At 46.9% G+C, this 21,613-nt stretch overlaps 1 protein-coding gene across 1 annotated transcript in view; it reads left to right on the top strand.

Annotated features, from left to right (window-relative positions):
• Nucleotides 1-21,613, top strand: part of SLC28A1 (solute carrier family 28 member 1) — a 60,794-nt gene that overhangs the window by 7,543 nt on the left and 31,638 nt on the right. The window contains exons 4-7 of the mRNA XM_070478303.1: nt 2,709-2,892; nt 10,894-11,035; nt 11,648-11,761; nt 13,569-13,646. Coding sequence (XP_070334404.1) covers nt 2,709-2,892; nt 10,894-11,035; nt 11,648-11,761; nt 13,569-13,646 — 518 coding nt within the window. The remainder of the gene's footprint in view (nt 1-2,708; nt 2,893-10,893; nt 11,036-11,647; nt 11,762-13,568; nt 13,647-21,613) is intronic.

Below are 21,613 nucleotides of genomic sequence, written 5' to 3'. Positions count from 1 at the left end.
CCGGTCTCAGAAGAGTGCACCTCTTGCCCGTATTTCTGGAGGTCTGTGGTTGGCATACCTCGGGCCATGTGCTCCTCCCTGGGTCCTCCTCCCATGAAGAGGGTCAGGCTCTGCTGGACCACATGGGCTAAGAGTGTGTAGGGGCACCCCAAAGGAACAAAGTCCTGTCTCCGGAGATTACAGGGATCTTAGAAGGATGAAAATACTTCTTAAGATGCTTTTCTGCCCTGTCCTGCCTGGAAGACCTGTCTACACAGCCCCATCTCCTACATGCGGTGTCAGTCCCTGCTGGCCGCAGGCAGACTTGGATTGATATCCCAGCCCGATTTCCTCCCTGCGTGAATCAGTTTGCTTCTCATCTCTGGAGGGGGATCACACAGTACTGACCCAGGGTTTGGTTGTGAGGAGTAAACCTGGCAGTGCTATAGAGTGCCAAGATTGGCGCCTCTCTCCCGCCAGCTCCCCCTCCTCTGACCTCCCACAGCCCTGCGCCTGCATCCCTGCCCTGCCCTACAGAGCCTCACCTGTATGTTTCTAACTGACACCTGTGCAGGTGTCCCCATCTTTCTATGTGAGAGAAAGGTAACTTCATTTTCCATAACTCAACTTATTTTCTATTTCAATTTCCTTGTTCCAAGTGAGGGGAGGAACTGAATTATCTATCAGTTGAAACCTCCTTTATCCCTTTCCACAGGAGTCCCCAGTGGGTAGTTGAGTGTGTGCTGAGTTGCTCAGTCGTGTCCAACTCTTTGCAACTCCATGGACTGCAGCCTGCCAAGCTCCTCTGTCCATGGGATTCTCCAGGCAAGAATACTGGAGTGGGTTGCCATTTCCTCCTCCAGGGGATCTTCCTGACCCAGGGATCGAACCCATGTCTCCTGCATCTCCTGCACTGGCAGGCAGATTTTTTACCACTGGGCCATCTGGGGGTGCTTATACACTATCAGTTTTCAAGTATCTGCTAGCCTGTCCATTTCCCCAACTGGTCCTCCGTTCTCTGCCACTGCAGGTAGCCATGGAGACCCTCCCAGGAAGTGGGCCTTCCTCTCTGAGCCTCTCATAGAGATCACTTCTGTGCCTGCTTCATGCCTGCTGAGGTGTGCACAACCTCAGAAACCTTCTCTGGCTCTTCTCATCCACACCCCCATGGCATTCCTATCTGTGAAATGTTGCTGCCTCCCTGGGGCAGGGCTCTTTTATTCAAAGTGCCACAAACACACCCAGGCCATTGCCACCTCCCCAGGCTCAGAGCCCATTTCTCTGGGACCCAGCGGCATCCTCTAACTAGTCTGGCAGCAGAGTATGTAGGGATGACCCTCAAAACTTTTTATCTGCTGGGAAGGCTATAAGTCTTTCCCATTCTTCAAGGGCCCTGATTCTTTTTTTTTAAATCACTAGGTCTTTATTTTATTTTTATTAATTAAATTTTATTACAATGTAGCTGCTTCACAGTGTTGCTATGTTTCTTGTGCATGAGCGCTATGTCGCTTCAGTTGTGTCCGACTCTTTGTGACGCTACAGACTGTAGCCTGCCAAGCTCCTCTGCCCATGGGATTCTCCAGGCAAGAATACTGGAGTGCGTTGCCATGCCCTTTGACCCAGGGATCAAACCCACATCTCCTATAGCTCCCGCATTGCAAGCAGATTACTTACTGCTGAGCCACTGGGCAAGCCCTGCTGTGCTTCTACTGCATGGCAAAATGAGTCACCCATTCAGGTACCTGCCTTCCCTCCCTTCTGGATTTCCCTCCATCCAGGTCACCAGTGAGTTGAGTAGAGTTCCCTGTGCTGTACAGTATGTTCCCTCCGGTTGTCTATTTTATACACGTTATCAGTACTGCATATGCGTCAACCCCAATCTCCCAATTCCATCCCACCTCTTTCCCCTCAAGGGTCCTGGCTCTTGAAATTCATAAGCCAGGGGGAGATATTTCTCCTCTGCTCTCCACTATCACATTCCTTTCTTGAAGTAGAGCACAGATGGGCCTAGCTGCTCAAATGGGGAGAAGGGCAAAGGGGGAAAAGGAAATTCCAGGAAGAAAAATGATCATTGATTAATATTCAGAACGGGATCCTGGCACACAGAAGTCAATGGTTTTCTGGAGTAGCTGACTTATCTGTCTCTGTCCACCTAGGAACCTACCAAGGCTCTAGAATATGGCAGGCATTCCACTGATGCTCAGAGATTCATGCTGTCTTTTGTGTGTGTGTGTGTGTGTGTGTGTGTGTGTGTGTGTGTGTGTGTGTATGCGCGCATGCTATCACTCACTGGTGTCCAACTCTTTATGACCCTACAGACTGTAGCCTGCCAGGCTCCTCTTGCTGTGATTATCCCAGCAAGAATACTGGAGTGGGTTGCCATTTCCTACTCCAGGGGATCTTCCTGACCCAGGGATCAAAACCCGAGTCTCCTGCGTCTCCTGCACTGGCAGGTGAATTCTTTAGCACAGAGCCAGCTGGGAAGCCTCATGCTGTCTTACCTCCTCCTTAAACACCTCCCTCACATTTGGTCAGCACTTTAGAGTCTGCAAAGCCCTTTCACACACATTCTAAGCCGAGACAACTGTGCTCATTACCAGATGAAGAAACTAAGGTTCTGAGAGCTCTGGCTGGATTAGGTGGAGCTGCGGGTAGGGCAGCAGGGTCCCAAAGAGGCCACTGTCGTTACCCATAATCCCTTCTCTGTTTCATCCTCCACCTACTCCCAGCATATACTGCCTTCCTGCTGGCAGCCTGCATCCTGAATTTCCAGAGGGCCCTGGCACTGTTCGTCCTCACCTGTGTGGTCCTCGTCTTCCTGGCCCACAGCCTACTCAAGCGGCTGCTGGGGCCAAAACTGCTGAGGTGTGTCAAACCTCTAGGGCATCCCTGCCTGAAACTCTGGTTTAAGAGGTAAGTGTGTCCCCAGGGGGTATGGGAGTGGGCAGGCACATGGGCAGAGGGCCTCTGAGTCAGCTCCTGTGGCACGGCCAGGGCTGGGTGAGGAGGACTTTGGTCCTTGTCCCACCTGAGGCTCCTGGGTCATGGGGAGCCCACTCCCTTGCTTGCCTCTTGGGAGCCCTGGGCAGGTCTTGCTGGGTAGCTTCAGAGGCAGCTTTGTGGCATCTTTGTGGTATTTTGCCACTTCCCGTCTGATTCTCTGCTCCAGTTACAGTAGGTGGCTCTCACACCTGAGGACAGGAATAAACAGTTTCCTAAATTCAGAGATCCCAGCCCATTCAAGCTGGGAGGGCCATATCAATGCAATGATCAGAACACCCAGAGCCTGAGTGAGACGTCCAGCTGCTGGGGACCACCCCTGTAGTCTGATTCAGCAATCTGAATTGGGGTCCAGGAGTCAATATGTTTTTTTCAATTTTTTATATTATATTGGAGTATAGTTGATTAACAATGTTGTGATAGTTTCGAGTGAACAGCAGAGTGATTCAGTTTTACCTAAGTGAAAGTGAAAGTGGTAGTCATTCGGTGGTGTCTGACTCTTGGCAACTCCATGGACTGTAGCCTGCCAGGCTCCTCTGTCCATGGGATTCTCCAGGCAAGAATAGTGGAGTGGGTTGCCATTTCCTTCTCCAGGGGGTCTTCCCAACCTAGGGATCGAACCCAGGTTTCCTATATTGCAGGCAAATTCTCTACCACTTCAATATGTATCTATTCTTTTTCAAATTCTTTTCCCATTAGTTAATATTTTTAGTTAGCTACAAGGGACTCTCATGTAGCCAGCCACTTTCCTGAGCAACAGTTTGAGATCCTTTTGTTCTTTGTTTTGTTTTAAATATTTATTTATTTATTTAGGCCGTGCCAGGTCTTAGTTATGACATGTGGTATCTGGTTCCTTGATCAGGAATTGAACCTGGGCCCCCTGCATTGGGAGAAAGGAGCTTTAGTCACTGGACCACCAGGGGAAGCCCTTGGGTTACCAAAAGCTGTGGGGTCTGGCTGCTTGCTGCCCCAAAGCCAGTAAACAGGCCAGGTTGGTGGAAAGGAAAGTTTGCTTTATTTCAGATGCCAGCAACTTGAGGGCAAGACAAGTTGTTCGGGGACATCTGTCCAAAGGCTGATTTCCCCCCATGACAAGCAGTGAGTGAGAGCTTTTATAGGCCAAGGGAGGGGGCTACATGCAGAAACAGCACAGTCATCTCGGACAGTCATCTTCAAATTGGTCATTGGTGGTCTGACCAACATCACCTTGATTGTTTTAGGTATAGTTAATCTTCAGTTCCAGGGTCGGTTTGCTTCCATTTCTTTTAGGCCGGTTCTCGGAACTGTGGCAGCTTGTGTCACGGGTAGTCTGTCGTCATGGAGTTACTTCTTCCACGTGGTGGGGGGTAGTTTCAGTATCTGTAAGACACTCACAGTTCATAGGTGATGGCTCAGAATACTATCTATGGCCCTTGAGAGGGATCTAAAGGTCCTTGACTCTGCTTAATGACAACATTATTGGTTTTTTTCCTACATTATTTTTATTTGGTCTCCTTTGACTGCTTTCCTTTGTTTCTGCATCTCTCATTTCTCTGGTTAAATTTATTCTTTGAGTAAAGTTTTACACAGACAAAAGGCAGGCAAAGGACCTGGGGGTCGAGGAGCAAAGACCATAGGGTCCCACTCTGTCTCACCAGGATCCCCTGGTTTTTAAACTGGGTTCCTTAGAGCTCTGGAAACTGGAGGCTAGAGGGCAGGTGAGGGAGATTGGAGAGGGGAACATCAGACACCCTGCCTCCCAATTTCCATTTCCACCAGGCAACTCTGTTTTATAAACAAGCTTGCAGAAAATATTTTAGCTGGGGGAAAAAAATGTTTCTATGGCTTAAAAGATCTATGGCTTAAAATGGTACTCTTTTTGTTGATGAAGAAACTGGTGCCCAAAGATACCCAGTGACTAAGCCAGGCAGGTGCAAGGCACAAGGGTGTTTCCCAAAGTAAGATCTACATACCACAGCAAAATGCTTTAAGTCAGCCTATAAACAAAATTTTCATTTTCTTTATAAATAGATTTGTTTTTATATTTGCCTTCTGTTTATTAAATAGATTTATAAGAGGATTTATTTTTATAGTCATCTTCTGTTTATGACAAATCACTGATACTGGTTTTCCACTTGAGGTATTGTTATCAAGTTTCCTTTAAAAAAAAATTACATGTAGATAAGGGAGTTTCTGGTAGTTAGGATTTGCTGCTTTTCTTGTAATGGCCATGAGCTCAATCTCTGGTCAAGGAACTAAGATCCTACAAGCCATACAGCATAGCCAAAAAAACCCCACCAATCACAAGATACCATTTCCCATCTATTAGGATGGATATAATGAAATAAGACAGATTATAGCAAGTGATGGCAAAGATGTGGAAAAATTGGAAGCCCTCATATACTCCTGATAGAAATATGATATGATGTAACTACAACAGAAAACAATTAGTCAGGTCCTCAAAATATTATCTATGGAGTTGCCATAACCAGCAGTTCTACTTCTGGGTTATATCTGAGAGAGATCGAAACATATACCCAGACTTCCCTGGTGGTACAGTGGATAAGAAATTCCAAATTTGATGAAAATTATAAACCCAAGCACCAAGAAATTCTACAAACCTACAGCACAAGAAACACGAAGAAAACCACACCAAAGCACATCATAATCAAATTGCTTAAAAACATCAATAAAGAGAAAAATCTTAAAAACAGCTAGAGGAAAAAAAACATATATTCAGAGGAACAAGATATGGATGATGGCAGATTTCTTCTCAAAAACAATACAAATGAGGAAACAGTGAAACTGTAAAAAACAGAAATGAAAACAAAAGTGTGTCAATCTAGAATTCTTCACCAGTGAAATATCCTTCAAGAAGGGAGAAATAGGACTTTTGCAGATATACAAAAGCTGAAAGAATCAGACATTAAAAACCAGAGATGCACTATAAGAAATGTTAAAGGACAGTCTTCAAACTGAAGGAAAATGATGCCAGATGAGAAGTTAGATCTAGATGAGGGAATCAAGAGTGTTGGAAGGGTAACTATGTGGGTGGATATAATGACTTATTTTTCTTATTATTTAAATCTCTCTAAAATCAACTTATAAAGCAAGTATAGAACAATGTATGGTGGAGTTTATATTATATGTAGAAGTAAACAACTGTAGCACAAAGGCTAGGAGAAAAGAAATGAAATTAGACTGCTGTAAGATTTTTATACTGCATTTTAAGTGATATAATATCACTTCAAAGTAGATTGTGATAAAGATGTATACCATAAATGCTAAAGCTATCACTAAAATAACAACAAAGAATTATAGCTAACAAGTAAAAAAAAGAGATGAATAATTTTTAAACAATCTGAAAGAAGGTAGAGCAACAGGAAAAGAGAAACAAAGAACAAAGATGGGACAAATAGAAAACAAATAGCAAGATGGTAGATCTAACCCTTTCCCATACTAATACTCACATTAAAGGTACAGACCAATAACCCTCATGAACAAAGATGTAAAAATTATTTTAAAAATTTTAGAAAACCAAATACAATAATACACAAAGGGATAATATGTCATTAACAAGAAGGGTTTATCCCAGGACTCCAAAGTTGGGTTTACATTTAAAAAAATCAATCAATGTCATCGTATTAACAGACTATAAGAAGAAAAACAATATGATGATGCCTATAGATAAGAGAAAGCGTTTGACAAAATTCAATATTCATTTCTGAAAAAAAATTCTGAGCCAACTAGGAATATGAGGGAACTTCCTCAATCTGATAAAGACCACCTATCAAAGATCTATGGTTAACCTCATACTTAATTGTGAAAGACAGCGCTGATCCATTGAGATCAAGAACAATACAGGAATGTTTGCTCTCACCATTTGGCTGTGCTGGGTCTTAGTTTCGTCACATTGAATCTTTAGTTGCAGCTTGTGAGATTTAGTTCCCCAACCAGGGATTGAACCCTGGGCCCCTGCAGTGGAAGCATGAAGTCTTAGCCACTGGACCACCAGGGAAACCCCTATTCTCACTAATTTTTTTTCAACATTGTACTGGAGGTTCTAGCTTGTGCAGTTGGGTAAGAAAAAGAAATAAAAGGCATGGTGATTAGAAAGGAAGTAAAGCAGTCCTTTTTCACAGACAGGATTGTCTACAAAAAAAATCCCATGTACTTGTGTGCTAAGTCACTTCAGTCGTGTCTCACTCTTTGCGAGCCCATGGACTGTAGCCCACCAGGCTCCTCTGTCCATGAGATTTTCTAGACAAGAATCCTGGAGTGGGTTGCCATGCCCTCCTCCAGGGGATCTTTGAGATCCAGGGATCGAACCCTCATCTCTTTTCTGGTATTGGCAGGCAGGTTCTTTACCACTAGCACCACCTGGGAAGCTTGAAAATTCTATGGTATCTACAAAAAGATAGTATAACTACTAAGTGAGTTTAGTAAGGTTGAAGGGTACAAGCTTAACATGCAAAATACAATAGTATTTCCATATACTAATTACAAACAATCATAAATTAAAATCATGTCATTTAGAATAGCATAAAATATATGAAATACTTAAGGATAAATCTGACAAAAGACCTCCAAACCTGTACATGGAGAACTAGGAAACATTGCTGAGAGAAATATATAATAAAAAGACTTAAATAAATGGAGCAACATATCAAGTTCATGGATTGAGTGAATCAATATTATTAATATATCAATTCTCCTCAAGTTAATCTATAGATTCTAATAGTATCTCAATCAAAATTCTAGCAGACTTTTGGGGTAGAAATAATAAGATGATTCTAGAATTCATATACAAATCCCAAGAGCCTAGAATAGCCTAGACAATTTTGAAAAAGATGAACAATGCTGATGCATTTCACTAACTGTCCTTAAGACTTATTATCAGTTCAGTTCAGTCACTCAGTTCAGTTCAGTTCAGTCCGACTCTTTTTCGACCCCACGAATCGCAGCATACTAGGCCTCCCTGTCCTTCACCAACTCCTGGAGTTTACTCAAACCCATGCTCATTGAGTTGGTGATGCCATCCAACCATCTCATCCTCTGTCGTCCCCTTCTCCTCCTGCCCTCGATCCCTCCCAGCATCAGGGTCTTTTCCAGTGAGTCAACTCTTCACATGAGGTGGCCAAAAGTACTGGAGTTTCAGCTTCAGCATCAGTCCTTCCAATGAATACCCAGGACTCATCTCCTTTAGGATGGACTTGTTGGATTTCCTTGCAGTCCAAGGGACTCTCAAGAGTCTTCTCTAACACCACAGTTCAAAAGCATCAATTTTTCAGCGCTCAGCTTTCTTCACAGTCCAACTCCCATATCCATACATGACCACTGGAAAAACCATAGCCTTGACCAGATGGACCTTTGTTGGCAAAGTAATGTCTCTGCTTTTTAATGTGCTGTCTAGGTTGGTCATAACTTTCCTTCCAAGAAGTAAGCGTCTTTTAATTTCATGGCTGCAGTCACCATCTGCAGTGATTTTGGAGCCCCTAAAAATAAAGTCCAACACTGTTTCCACTGTCTCCCCATCTGTTTGCCATGAGGTGATGGGACCAGATGCCATGATCTTAGTTTTCTGAATGTTAAGCTTTAAGCCAACTTTTTCAGTCTCCTCTTTCACTTTCATCAAGAGTCTTTTTAGTTCCTCTTCACTTTCTGACATAAGGGTGTCATCTACATATCTGAGGTTATTGATATTTCTCCCAGTAATCTTGATTCCAGCTTGTGCTTCTTCCAGCCCAGCGTTTCTCATGATGTACTCTGCATATAAGTTAAATTAGCAGGGTGACAATATACAGCCTTGACGTACTCCTTTCCCTATTTGGAACCAGTCTGTTGTTCCATGTCCAGTTCTAACTGTTGCTTCCTGACCTGCATACAGGTTTCTCAAGAGGCAGATCAGGTATTTCCATCTCTTTCAGAATTTTCCATTTATTATAAAGATACAGTAATTAAGACAATGTGTTGTTGCCATCAAGACAGACAAATAGGTCAATGAACAGAACAGAGCACAGAAATAGACCTACATATATAAAACCAGTTGATTTTTTTGACAAGAGTGCTGAGGCAATTCAATGAAGAAATAATAATCAGCTTAACAAATTCTGCCAGAACAATGGGATATCCATAGGTAGAAGAAAGCAGAGAAGGAGGAGGAAGAGGAAGGAGGAGAGAAGCAAGTGAACTTGATCCATGTCTCACATTATATTAAAAAATTAACTGAAAATAGATGATAAACCTAAATGTAAAGCCTGAAACTATATAACTACTATAAGAAAACAGCAGAAAAATCTTTGTGGCCTTCAGACTTAGAGAATGAACTTATGATTGCCAGGGGGAAAGATAGTTAGGGAGTTTGGGATGGACATATACACATTGCTATATTTAAAATGGGTAACCAACAAAGAACAACTGTATAGCACAGAGAATTCTGCTCAATGTTATGTGTCAGCCTGGGTGGGAGGAGAGTTTGGGGGAGAATGGATGCGTGTATATGTATATGTATATATATATTGCTGAGTCACTCTGCTATGTACCTGAAACTATCATAGCATTGTTAACTGGCTATATTCCTATATAAAATAAAAAGTTTATTTAAAAAATGTTTAAAAATTAGAAAAATACAGTTAAAAAATTAGAAAAATTAATTAAACCTACAGCTGTAAGAATAAAAGAAAAAACCTTCTCCACCCCAAAATAAACCTCCAAACATGCATTTAAGTTTTTATAACACCAGTTAACCTCAAGGATAACAGTAAGTAAAGAGGCATACAGGTGTCTCAGAGACAAGGCAGAAATTACGCCAATGGAACTGGCATAATAGGAGTTTGGAAAACACACTAGAAATAAACAGTGAACTCTGAGGTTAGCTTGCCTGAGTTTAGCTCCTGGGTCCTTCTCTTACCAGCTGGTGACTATGCATAGAACTAGTTAAGAGAACAAACTTGCTGCTAGAGTGCCTGGGTTGAATCTCAGCTTTGCTGCTTTCTAGACAGGTGGCCACGGGCAAATTAATTTTTACGTCTCTAGGACGAGGACAATTACTATAGGTCTCTCAGCACTCAGCATGGTTCCTGGCACATAGTAGGAGGTCAGTGAACTTCAGCTGTGGCTAGTAGTACCCAGGGAGTTGAAGACTGGGTCAGGGTTAGACCCTGAACCTGGGCTCTTAAATTGTTAGGCTGCCTCCTGGACATTCAGGGCTTCCCTGGTAGCTCAGATGGTAAAGAATCCATCTGTAATGTGGGAGACCCAGGTTCTATCGCTGAGTTGGGAAGATTCCCTGGAGAAGGGAATAGGTACCCGGTCCAATATTCTTGCCTGGAGAGTCCCATGGACAGAGGAGCCTGGCGGGCTATAGTTCATAGGATTGCAAAGAGTTGGATATGACTGAGCTACTAATATGGGAAGACAGACATAGTCCTGAACAAGCAGATCCCAGCCCCAGGGAAGGAGACATGGCTGTAAAAGTCACTTTCGGTCATTGGTCTCAGGTACTCAGCTCTGCCTCCCTGATTGACACCACCACTTCTGGGCTTTAGGGGAGCTGAGCCCATGGCCCGTGGCGCTGAGTTCCAGCCCACACAGACCCCACCTTACCCTGGAAAGGCCAGATGCTGGCTGAGCGGAGCATCACTGCAGCTATGAGAATTCCTGCCATGTGCTTGGCACCATGTTAAGCTGAGTACCCACATCCTCTGATTTAGTTCTCTCAGCAATCTTGAGAATTGGGGGTGGGAAGGGTCTTTGGCTTCATTTACCTGATGAGGAAACTAGACTCAGAGAGGCTAGGTGGTCTGTCCGAGGCCACACAGCACTCTCCCTCTTCTCCTCCCACCAGCCCTGAGTACCCTTTCCTGGGGCCCTGGGTGCTGTTGTGTGGGGGTGGGGAGATACTGACAGTAATGACTCTCTGCCCCTCCCCTGCAGGGGTCTAGCCCTTGCTGCTTTCCTGGGCCTGGTCTTATGGCTGGCCCTGGACACCTCTCGGCGGCCTGAGCAGCTGGTGTCCTTTGGCGGAATCTGCGTGTTCGTTGGCCTCCTCTTTGCCTTCTCAAAGCATCACCGCGCAGTGAGTGCTTAGCTTTCAGGCCAAGAAGGGGCTTCAGCCTCTTCTCTGTCCAGTGTCAGGTCACCTCCCTGTTTCACAGGGTGGTTAACACCTCCTCCCAGACTCCAGAGCCACACATGGGCAAAGGGGTCACTGCTAAGAAGTCACTCAATGCCAAGAGGTTATCCAGCCGTTAGGTGTCCAGCTCCCTTCTGCTGGGGAGGAGGAAGTGCTTGGAGGGAGTGGGGTCAAAGCCCTGACTATGTGGGAGAGATGGGGAAGGTCCAGACAGACAAAGGTTACGCTGAGGCCAGGCTCTGAGGCCAGGGTTCCACCCACCCAGCGATGCCCCAGGACCAAGTGCCGTGGCTCCCGGCTGGTCCTTGGTTAGATCTGACCCCGCCCCTGCCCACTGCCCAGGCCCACTGCTGCCTTGTGGCCTGTTCTGCACTCCATGGGGGATGTAACCATCGGCAACAGGCCCACAGCTCCTCTGGGTCCAGCCCTCACCCTACAGGCTGACCGAAGCTCCCAGAGCCCCTCAGCAGTGCTGTGCCCTCTGCCCTCACCCACCTCCTCCCTGCGGACCTCCCCAGGCGCCGAGCTCACCTGGGCCTTTCTCTCGGGTGGCAGGTGTCCTGGCGGGCTGTGTTCTGGGGTCTTGGACTGCAGTTTGTACTCGGACTCATCGTCATCAGAACAGAACCAGGGTTTATTGCATTTCAGTGGCTGGGCGACCAGATCCAGGTGTGTACATGGGGTGTAGCTGCCCGGGCGTCTTGGATTGCCAGGGGATGGAGGAGAACCCTCTGCGCTGGAGGGAGGTGGCCATACAGAGGGACTGTGGCCAGGATGGTGGGTGTGTGTGGGGCCCCTGACCCCTGGGCAGTGGGAGGCTGGGCAGCACAGCCACTGCTTCCCTCAGGCCTGGTCCCACCTGCCCAAACAAGCAGTCCTTTCAGAGGGTGGCCTGATGTGGAAGAGAATCTCAAAACAGGAAGGTTCCTAGGATACCCAGGCCCAAGGCTTGTTGCCCTCGGTCCTCATCAGGAAAGGAACTTATAATAGTTAAAAGTGCTTTAAAAATGGAAAGTGATTTAGTTTATATATGTGCTGTTGTTGTTCAGTCACTCAGTTATGTTCTACTCTTTGCAACCCCATGGACTGCAGAACGCCAGACTTCCCTGTCCTTCACTATCTCCCAGAGTTTGCTCAAACTCATCCACTGAGTCCATGATGCCTTCCAACCATCTTATCCTCTGTCGCCCCCCTCTCTTCCTTCCCTCAATCTTTCCCAGCATCAGGGTCTTTTCCAACAAGTCAGCTCTTTGCATCAGGTGGCCAAAGTATTGGAGTGTATGTGTGTTTAAAAATAATATTCAGTTTGTTGAAGTTAAACTTTTAAATTTTCCTTTATTGTGATGAAACCACATAACACAAAATTTATCATTTTAACCTTGTTTTTTTCATTTAATCATTTTTGAGTATCATTAAGTTCCTTCACATCATTGGACAGTCATTGATTTACTTCTTAAAATATAAGTTATGGAGGACACGAGGTTGATACTATACTCATCTCTCTCTCACTATCTCGAATTTCCATGCACTCTCTACAGGGAGGGCTTCCAGGGGGCGGGGGCAGGGAGAACCCACATGTCCAGGCTCTGCCCAGGCCCGCCCTCTGGCCACACCAAGGATACCTGCATGGGTGTTGTGATGCAAAAAAACGCTGCTCTGGGCGTGCGTGCCCAGTTACTCAGTCACGTCCAACTCTTTGCAACCAGCAGACTGTAGCCCTCCAGGCTCCTCTGTCCATGGGGATTTTCCAGGCAAGAATATTGGAATGGGTTTCCACACCCTCCTCCAGGGGATCTTCCCTACCTGAGATAGAACTGACATTTCTCTGTCTCCTGCATTGGCAGGTGGGTTCTTTACCACCAGCGCCACCTGGGAAGATTGCTGCTTTGGGCACACCCCTCATTTTATAAACGGGAGCATTGAGGCCCAGGCAACAGAAGTGACTTGGCCTGCAGTCACAGTGCATGTTCTGGTCCTAAATAAATACAGGGCTCTTATAGAAGGGTGGCCAGATTGCAACACCAAGGCCAGGAGCCCGGGGTGGGACAGGCTGGGGCTGTTTCCTCGGCAGGGAGGCACGGGGGCACCACCTTTGACCGCCTTCTCCAGGCAGTTCACTGTTTGCTTCTTCCTCTGTCTCTTCTTCAGTGTTCTTGTCCCAACAACTCTCATCTCAGAGTATTTCTTTTTTTTTTTCCTCAGAGTATTTCTTTACAATTGTCTCTTCTGGAAGATGTGCTCAGAAGGAGCAAGTGTGGCTTTACTGACACACGTGTTGCCCCCGCTCTAAGGCCACGGCCTGAGGGCTCATCTTGCAGCCTCCAAGACCTTCTCTTCTCCTGGGCTGCTGGGAAGGCATGGGGAGCAGGCAAAGCTCCTCCAGGTCACCCCAACCTGGTTCCCTTGCTGCTGCTTCCTCCTTCTGCCCTTCTTGGCCTCACTCCCGGGTTTGGATTTGTTTGTTTTCTCCTTTCAGGTCTTCCTGAGCTACACTGAGTCCGGCTCCAGCTTCGTGTTTGGGGAGGCTCTGGTCAAGGATGTCTTTGCCTTTCAGGTCAGCTTGACTCTTGGCTCACAAAGCATTTAGCAGCCTCTGCCGGGTGCCTCCAGCTAATGGGGCGTCCAAGCCTGGCCCAGTGGAGGGGGAGGGCTCCTGCTGGTGGAGCCCAGCTACTGGAAGCTAATGAGGCTTAAACCTTGGGGTCCTGGGGGGGCCTGGCAATGTGCTTACCTGGGGGTATGTTTTCAGTATACTTTGGAAAACTTGCAAAAGTAAGATATATCTGTATTATTTTCCTAAAAAATGAATCCCCCAATAGCAGAATTGTTGGGAGGTTGAGGATGAGAAAAGCAGGTGGGGACATGTGGATGGCATCTGCTGTGACCTTAGCCCCTGACATGCGACAGGGACATATGATCCTCTCGCATGCTCCTCCTTCCAGGCCCCTCCCAAGCCACCTCTGCCAGGAAGCCTGCCCTGATAAGTTGCAAGCTCCAAGTCTTTCCTCTGGATTCTCCTAGAACTACAGTCCTTGCCTCCCTCCTTTCAGCAAATGTGTATAATGTGTCTTCCACAGTGAAAAATATATTTTTAAAAAAATTTTTACTACAGTCTAGTTGCTTTACAGTATTATGTTAGTTTCCACTGTATAGCAAAGTGAATCAGCTATATGTATACATATATCCCCTCTTTTGTGTATTTCCTTCCCATTTAGGTCACAACAGAGTGCTAAGTAGAGTTCCCTGTGCTATACAGTATGTTCTCATTAGTTATCTATTTCATCCATAGTAGTGTATATGTGGCAATCCCAGTCTCCCCAGTCATCTCACCCCTCCTATACCTCCTTGGTATCTGTGCATTTTTTGTTCTCTACATCTCCATCTCTCTTTCTACCTTGTAAATAGTTTCATCTGTACCATTTTGCTAGATTCCACATATATGCATTAATATGTGATATTTGTTTTTCTGACTTACTGCAGGGCAAAATATTACAGAGGAAATTGAGATAAAGACTCAAAGACTATTGTGTAATTGTAGAGCCCCAACCCTAATTTTTATTTATTTATTTTTGGTCACGCTGGGACTTGTCTGACCTGTGAGGGCTTCAGTAGCTGCAGCATGTAGGCTCGGTAGTTGTGGTTCCCAGGCTCTAGAGCTCAGGCTCAGTAGCTGTGGCACATCAACTTAGTTGCTCCATGGCATGTGGAATTTTCCCAAACCAGGGATCGAAACCATGTTCCCTGCATTGGCAGGCGGGTTCTTATCCACTGGACCGCCAGGATGTTCCCAGCCCTAATTTAAAACAGGGAAGCCAAAAAAATAAAAAAAATAAAACAGGGAAGCCTGTGCTGAGCATTTGATGGTGGGACTGCGTCATTGTTTCTGGGTGGAACTGTGGTTATATTTCTTCTTTGTCCAATTGACTGCCCAGGCACCCATGTGTCTCTAGTAAGATCTCAAGTGTAGCTTCTCTACCTGCCTCACACCCAGATTGTCTCAGGACCCTGAGGCTGCTTTAGGCTTGCGTTTCACTTCTGAATGCCAGGTGGAGAGAGAGAGCGAGCCCTGGGCCCCGCTTCCCCACTAGCTGGCCCCAGTTTCTGCCCTGTTGCCATAGCAGCACAGATGGGAATTGGTGCCGCCCACTCTAGCATGTCCTGGACCACTGTCACCGTGGGGCTACCATGAAGGATCAGTTCCAGAGATTTTTGCTTTTTGCCATCACTCAGCCGTTGTTCCCAGAGCCTCCCCATCCTGCTGGGGGTGTTGGGTCTCAGAAGCTTCTAGCACAAGTCATCGACTTGGCATCGCCTTCTGAGCTGGTGTCAAGCCAGTTCGTGAGTCCAGACACCTCCAGCCGCCCCCAGCCCTGACTCAGTGTGAGGTCTTCTGGGAGCTTCAGTGTCTGTTGGCCCCAGCAGCTCTCTGGGAAACGTCCACTCCATCCAAGGGTTCTAGTAATGTCAGCCTTAGGAGGAAAGCAAGAGGGACCAGGTTCCCGTCCTCTCAGGACAAATTTGTCCATCATGTTTTTCTGAGATCACTTCTGTGCAGGGAGATGATCAGAGGGGCAGCCTCTGGCAGCCCCTCCAAGGGTCCCCTAACACCATCCTCCTAGGGCTGAGGCTGGGAGGGACGACTCCCTTCACATCTGCATCTCCAAGTAGGGGCCACTCAGGATTTCAGGGAGGAGCAGTGAAGTCCTGCTCCAGGGTGACTTGTCATGTCCACCGAACAGAGAAATGGCAGTTGGTGGCTTCTCACACTTTTCAAGGCAAACATACAACACCCTGCAATTCGACCTCCCCAGGCAGCCAGGTTCAAGTGTAACTGGCTCAAAGGAAAGTGCCTGGGGTGCCCGTTTAGGGAGAGAGGTTTAAAAATAAGGACAGTGAGAATGCCTCCTGAAGGAGGTGGTGTTTGAATTGGAGCCTCAGGGCAGGATAAAAATTGGACACACAGAGATAAGTGGGAAGAAGCGATGCCTGGGCAACGGCGTGGAGGTGAGAAAGTGCTGGGCCGTGTGACGTAATAGGGCATAATTCAGTTCAGTGGGTGTACAAGCTATTTGAAGGAAAGGATGGATTAGGGGATAAACTGCAAGTGTGGTGGGGCCATATCTTTTAAAATTTTTATTTATTTGTCTGTTGGTTGTGCTGGGTCCTCATCGCTACAAGCAGGCTTTCTCTGTCGGAGAGTGGGAGCGTCTCTCTTGTAGCAGTGCACAGCTTCTCATTGAGGTGGCTTCTCTGTTGCAGAGCATGGGCTCTAGGCACATGGGTTTCAGCAGTTGCAGCATGCAGGCCCAGTAGTTGCGGCACACAGGCTCAGTAGATGCGATGCACAGGATTAGTTTCCCTGCCGCATGCGGAACATTCCCAGGCTAGGGGATCGAACCTGTGTCCCATGCATTGGCAGGCAGATTCGCATCCATTTTGCCACCCAGGAAGGCCTTTAAGAGTCTTAAATGCAAAAAAAAAAAAAAAAAAAAGTCTTAAATGCCAGGCTGAGGCACCTGGATTTTGTCCCCCAGGAGATGAGGAGTTATTGAAGATTTTTTAGCAGGGAAGGACTTGACTGGAGCTTTGGGGTGGTTGTGATTTCAATAGTAGGGAGGGAGGGTTGTAGCTGGGATGCTTGGAATAGGGGGCCAGCGAGGAGGCCGCCTCACAACCAAGTGAGGACTCAGGGACCACCAGACCGCCACTATCCAGAAGAGAGGTCACCCTGGGGAACAAAGGCGGCGGAGGGGGATGTAGCTGAGAGACCAGCTGTATGAAGCTCATCGCTTAAGCTCCACATGCTGCAGCTGTGTTTGCTCTTGCATGCTTAGTCACTCAGTCATATCCAACTCTTTGTAACTCCATGGACTGTAGCCCAACAGGCTCCTCTGTCCATGGGATTTTTCAGGCAAGAATACTGGAGTGGGTTGCTTTTTCTCTTCTCCGGGGATCTTCCTGACCTAGGGATCAAACCCATGTCTCTTGCATCTCCTGCATTGGCACTCGGATTCTTTACCATTAGTGCCACCTGTGTTTTACGTTTAACTATTTGAGGACAAAGCCTTTCTCACTAAGTCTTGTTTGACTCTTTGCAACCCTATGGAGTGCAGCACACTAGGCTTCCCTGTCCTTCACTATCTCCTGGAGTTTGCTCAGGCTCAAGTCTGTTGAGTTTGGGGATGCAGTCCAACCATCTCATCCTCTGTTGCCCCCTTCTCCTCCTGCCCTCCATCTTTCCCAGCATCAGGGTCTTCACCAGTGAGTCAGTTCTTTGCCTTCAGCTGGCCAAAGTATTGGAGCTTCAGCTACAGCATCAGTCCTTCCAATGAATGTTCAGGGTTGATTTCCTTTAGAATTGACTGGTTTGATCTCCTTGCTGTTCAAGGGACTCTCAAGAATCCCACACCACAATTCAAAAGCATCAATTCTTTGACTCAGCCTGGTTTTTACACTAGTGTTGGTTAACTGACCTCAAGCCCTGAAAAAACCCTGCCCAGTGCCTGGGACACTTTTTTTTGCTGAATGATGAGATGAATAAATGATGATTCTTCTGCGCACGTGGGAAGTCTCTCTGCCTGCTGAGAATGACTGGCTCTGTGAGCCCTTGGCAGAGAGTTGGACTCCCACACAGCCAGTCTCCCTCTGGCTGGGCCACCATTCCCATGATTGTGTGTTCCTGAGCAGCATGTCCTTTGGCCCAAGACCAGGGCTGAGCTTTTCTTTCCTCAAACCTCCTCAGCAGAGGCCAGAGCTTCCCAAATCCCTGGAGCCAATAACTACACACAGGCTTTGCAGCAAGCTCCAGGGCCCCTAGAAATCTGAGATTGTACCACTCTGACCTGAGATTCTGGTGGAACAGAGCAGAAAAGCTTAGGGAAAGGAAGTCATAGGAACAGCTACTAGTTATGGAGTGAGGACTGCGTGTCAGGCACTCACTTCAAAATAGCTGGAGAAGATTCTTGAGAATCCCTTGGATTGCAAGGAGATCAAAACAGTCAACCCTAAAGGAAATCAACCCTGAATATTCTTTGGAAGTAATACTTTGGCTACCTGATGTGAAGAGCCGACTCACTGGAAAAGACCCTGATGCTGGGAAAGATTGAGGGCAGGAGGAGAAGGGGGCAACAGTGGATGAGATGGTTGGATGGCATCATCAACTCAATGGACATGAGTCTGAGCAAACTGCAAGAGATAGTGATGGACAGGGAAGCCCAGCATGCTGCAGTCCATGGGGTTGAAAAGTTAGACCTGGCTTAGTGACTGCAAAGCAACAATGGGGGAAATAATATCATTATCCCTTTTTTACAGATGATGATACTGAGGTTCAGAGGGGTTTTTGCTTGTGGAAGTTCATAAAGCTAGTATTAGAATCAAGATTGGAACAGGTGTGATGCTCTTGCTTATTAGCTCCTGTGCCTTGATATCAGGGCCCTTTCCTTGGTAGACAGTGGAAATGAAGGGGCCCCACACCTTGGGTCTTTGTTTTTCCCTTGGTTTAGAAGAAAACAGTATTTCTCAGGCCTATTTTGTTGCAAGTGACAGAAACTCACTTGAAATTTGCTTTAAAGGGAGGAGAAAGGGAAGACTGTTTCTTGGCTCACTAACTGAAGCAAGATAGAGCTGGTGCCAGCTGAAGCCAGGGCCCCGGAGTGGCCAGGCTCACGGCCCTCAGCCTCCAATCTCTGCTCATCCCAGAGTGTCAGCTTCACTCTTTCATACCAGATCTCCTCCTGGCTCCCAGCAACACCAGATACTCATGCTTACAGCATGTCACCCAGAGCTAGGCCAGTTCTTCTCTGCCTGCTCCAGTTAAAAAATTCCAGGGTAGGCTTCAGATTGATCTGCCTTGGGTCATGTGACCGTTCTTGGCCCAGTCACTAAGGCAGGGCATGGGATACAGGAATTGGAAGGGCTGGAATCTCCTGTTCCCACCCAAAGCTGGGGAGTCAGGTGCTCTGACTGAGTGAAAGCCACCCTCCAAAACTCATCATTTGAAGGATTATTGCCGAGGACAAGCAGGTACTATTAACTCCCTCCTTATAGAAACCAGGCAGATAGCTCCCTGTAGGACCTGCAGCAATTCAATTTACAGGGTGCCCTTATATTCCAAATAAGTGTCTCTTCTCTAGGATAGAAGGGTGAAGATGGCAGATACCATACCTGCCTGGGAGCAACAGCAAAGACACGGACCCTTTGATCTGTAGTCCCTCCCAGCTGTAAGGTGGGGCCACATCTGGGAGTCTAGGCTGTACTTCCTGAGTGGGATGCTCAGCTCCTGACTGGATCAGTTGTAAAAAACAGAAATACCACTCAAATGGACTGATTAAATGAAGCAAAAACAAACAACAAAAAAGCAAGATTAATTCTGATAATTGAGAAGTCCAGAGACTTCATGTCCTGTTGGATCCAAGTATCCAACATCACCTGGGATTTGCCCTGCTTATATCCTGGTTCTGTGTTCTTCTTTTCTTTTTTTTAATAGAAAATGTCTCTCTCTCTTTTTTTATTTTTTTCCTCTCTCTTTTTAAAATTATTCATTTACTTTTGACTGCGCTGGGTCTTTGTTGCTGTGCATGGGCTTTGTCTAGCTGCAGAGAGCAGGGGCTACTCTTTGTTGAGGTTCACTGCATTACAGAAGCACAGGCTATAGTCTCTCAGGCTTCAGTAGTTGCAAGTCCTGCTCCAGAGCACAGGCTCACTAGTTGTGGGGCTTCCCTCATTGCTCAGTGGGTAAAGAGTCTGCCTGCAATGCAGGAGACCAGGGTTCAATTCCTGGGTCTGGAAGATCCCCTGGAGGAGGAAATGGCAACCCACTCCAGTATTCTTGCCTGGAGAATTCCATGGACTGTGGAGCCTGGTGGTCCACCGGGTTGCAAGAAGTCAGACACAACAGAGCGACTAAGCACAGCACAGCACGGGCTTAGTCACTTTTGGGCATATGGGATCATCCCGTACTAGAAATCGAGCCCGTGTCCCCTGACTTGCAGGTGGGTTCTTAACCACTGGACTGCCAGGGAAGTCCCCAGGTTCTATGCTGTTAGCACTGGCTTTAGTTTTAGTCTCGGAGAAGCACTCTTGAGATCGTGGCAGAGAGATACCAGGCTTATATCCAACCAGCTTAGCAACCTTAGCAGAGAGAGAGAGAGCCTGTTTTCCACTAACCCAGCAGGAAATCTAAGAGTGGGCTCTTTTTAGGCTGGCTTGTGGGTGTATGCCATCCTTGAACTGTAGCCAGGGAAGATACCTCAGTGTGATGCACCAAACCTGGAGCCTCTGGGCTGAGAGTGGAGTTAGGGTGGTTTCCCAAAGGAAAGTAAAACTTTGTTACCAAAAGAAGTGAGGGAGGAGGTCTTGCGCTGTCCACCAGGGCCCCTGCCCCCTTGTTCTCTCCCATGTCAGCCCTGAAGGTGTCACCTTCCCAGCCTGCTGTGGGCCCACCCCCTCGCCAGGGCTAGTTGTGCATCTTTCCTCCCTTTCTGGGGCTTCCCTGGGGGCTCAGATGGTAAGGAATCCACCGGCAATGCAAGAGACTTAGGTTTGATCCCTGGGTTGGGAAGATCCCCTGGGGAAGGGAATGGCAACCCACTCCAGTATTCTTGTCTGGAGAATCCCATGGACAGAGAAGCCTAACAGTTCATGGGATCGCAAAGAGCCGGACACGACTGAGTGACTAACACTTTGACTGTTACTTTCCTCCTTTTCTAGAAGAATTTGCACATACCTGCTACTTGCATCTCTCCCTGAATTACACTTTAGAACCAGGGGTTCCTAGACCACTGGGCTAAGAGGGAGTGCTGGGATTTCAGGCATCCCCTTTATATCACAGATGGTCAGACCACACCACAGAGAGGAGCAGTGACCTGGGCACAACTACCTAGTGGGTTAAGAGGGAGGCAGGGCTAGAACCGGGTTGTTGGATTTCTAATTAAGTGCTGTTTTCTTCCTCACACTAAGTAAAAGTCAGTGACATCAGGTCTCCCTTTTAAATACAAAAAGCATCCTTAACAACAATAGTGATAAAGTTAAAACCTATTCACAGTTGCTAAAGACTTTGAGATTGGATGTTCAGTCAAGAGAGAAAAAACAAAGAGAGGTGGGTTTATCATTAATGAGGCTCAGCACTTGCTAGTCAAACACTAACTGTTCCCTGGCCCCCAGGATGCCCTGTCCTCCACCCAAACTCCTGGCCAGTGTATTAGCCAGCGGCCTCCTTAGTGAAGGCAGGCCAGAAGGAGGGACGAATTCAGATAGATGCTTCATGGCAATAGGACTCCCTTTCTCAACCAGATTTCCTAATCACAGAATCTCACTCACACCTTGCACTCCTGCATCGCCCTCTCTCTCTCTCTCTCTCTCTCTCTCTCACACACACACACACACACACACACACACACTTGCTGAGTGTGGGGTTTGTCCTCCGGCTGGGAGATGGCTTTATTAGTGCTGAGTTGAGCGGAAGACTCAAGGGCTTTCTTTCCATCCTTCCCATGAATCATGTGGCCCTAGTCCAGGGCTACT

This window comes from Odocoileus virginianus, chromosome 16 (genome assembly GCF_023699985.2).
Source record: "Odocoileus virginianus isolate 20LAN1187 ecotype Illinois chromosome 16, Ovbor_1.2, whole genome shotgun sequence".
Taxonomy (NCBI): domain Eukaryota; kingdom Metazoa; phylum Chordata; class Mammalia; order Artiodactyla; family Cervidae; genus Odocoileus; species Odocoileus virginianus.
The sequence above is the reverse complement of the archived record's forward strand: the minus strand, read 5'-3'. Positions and strand labels throughout refer to the sequence as shown.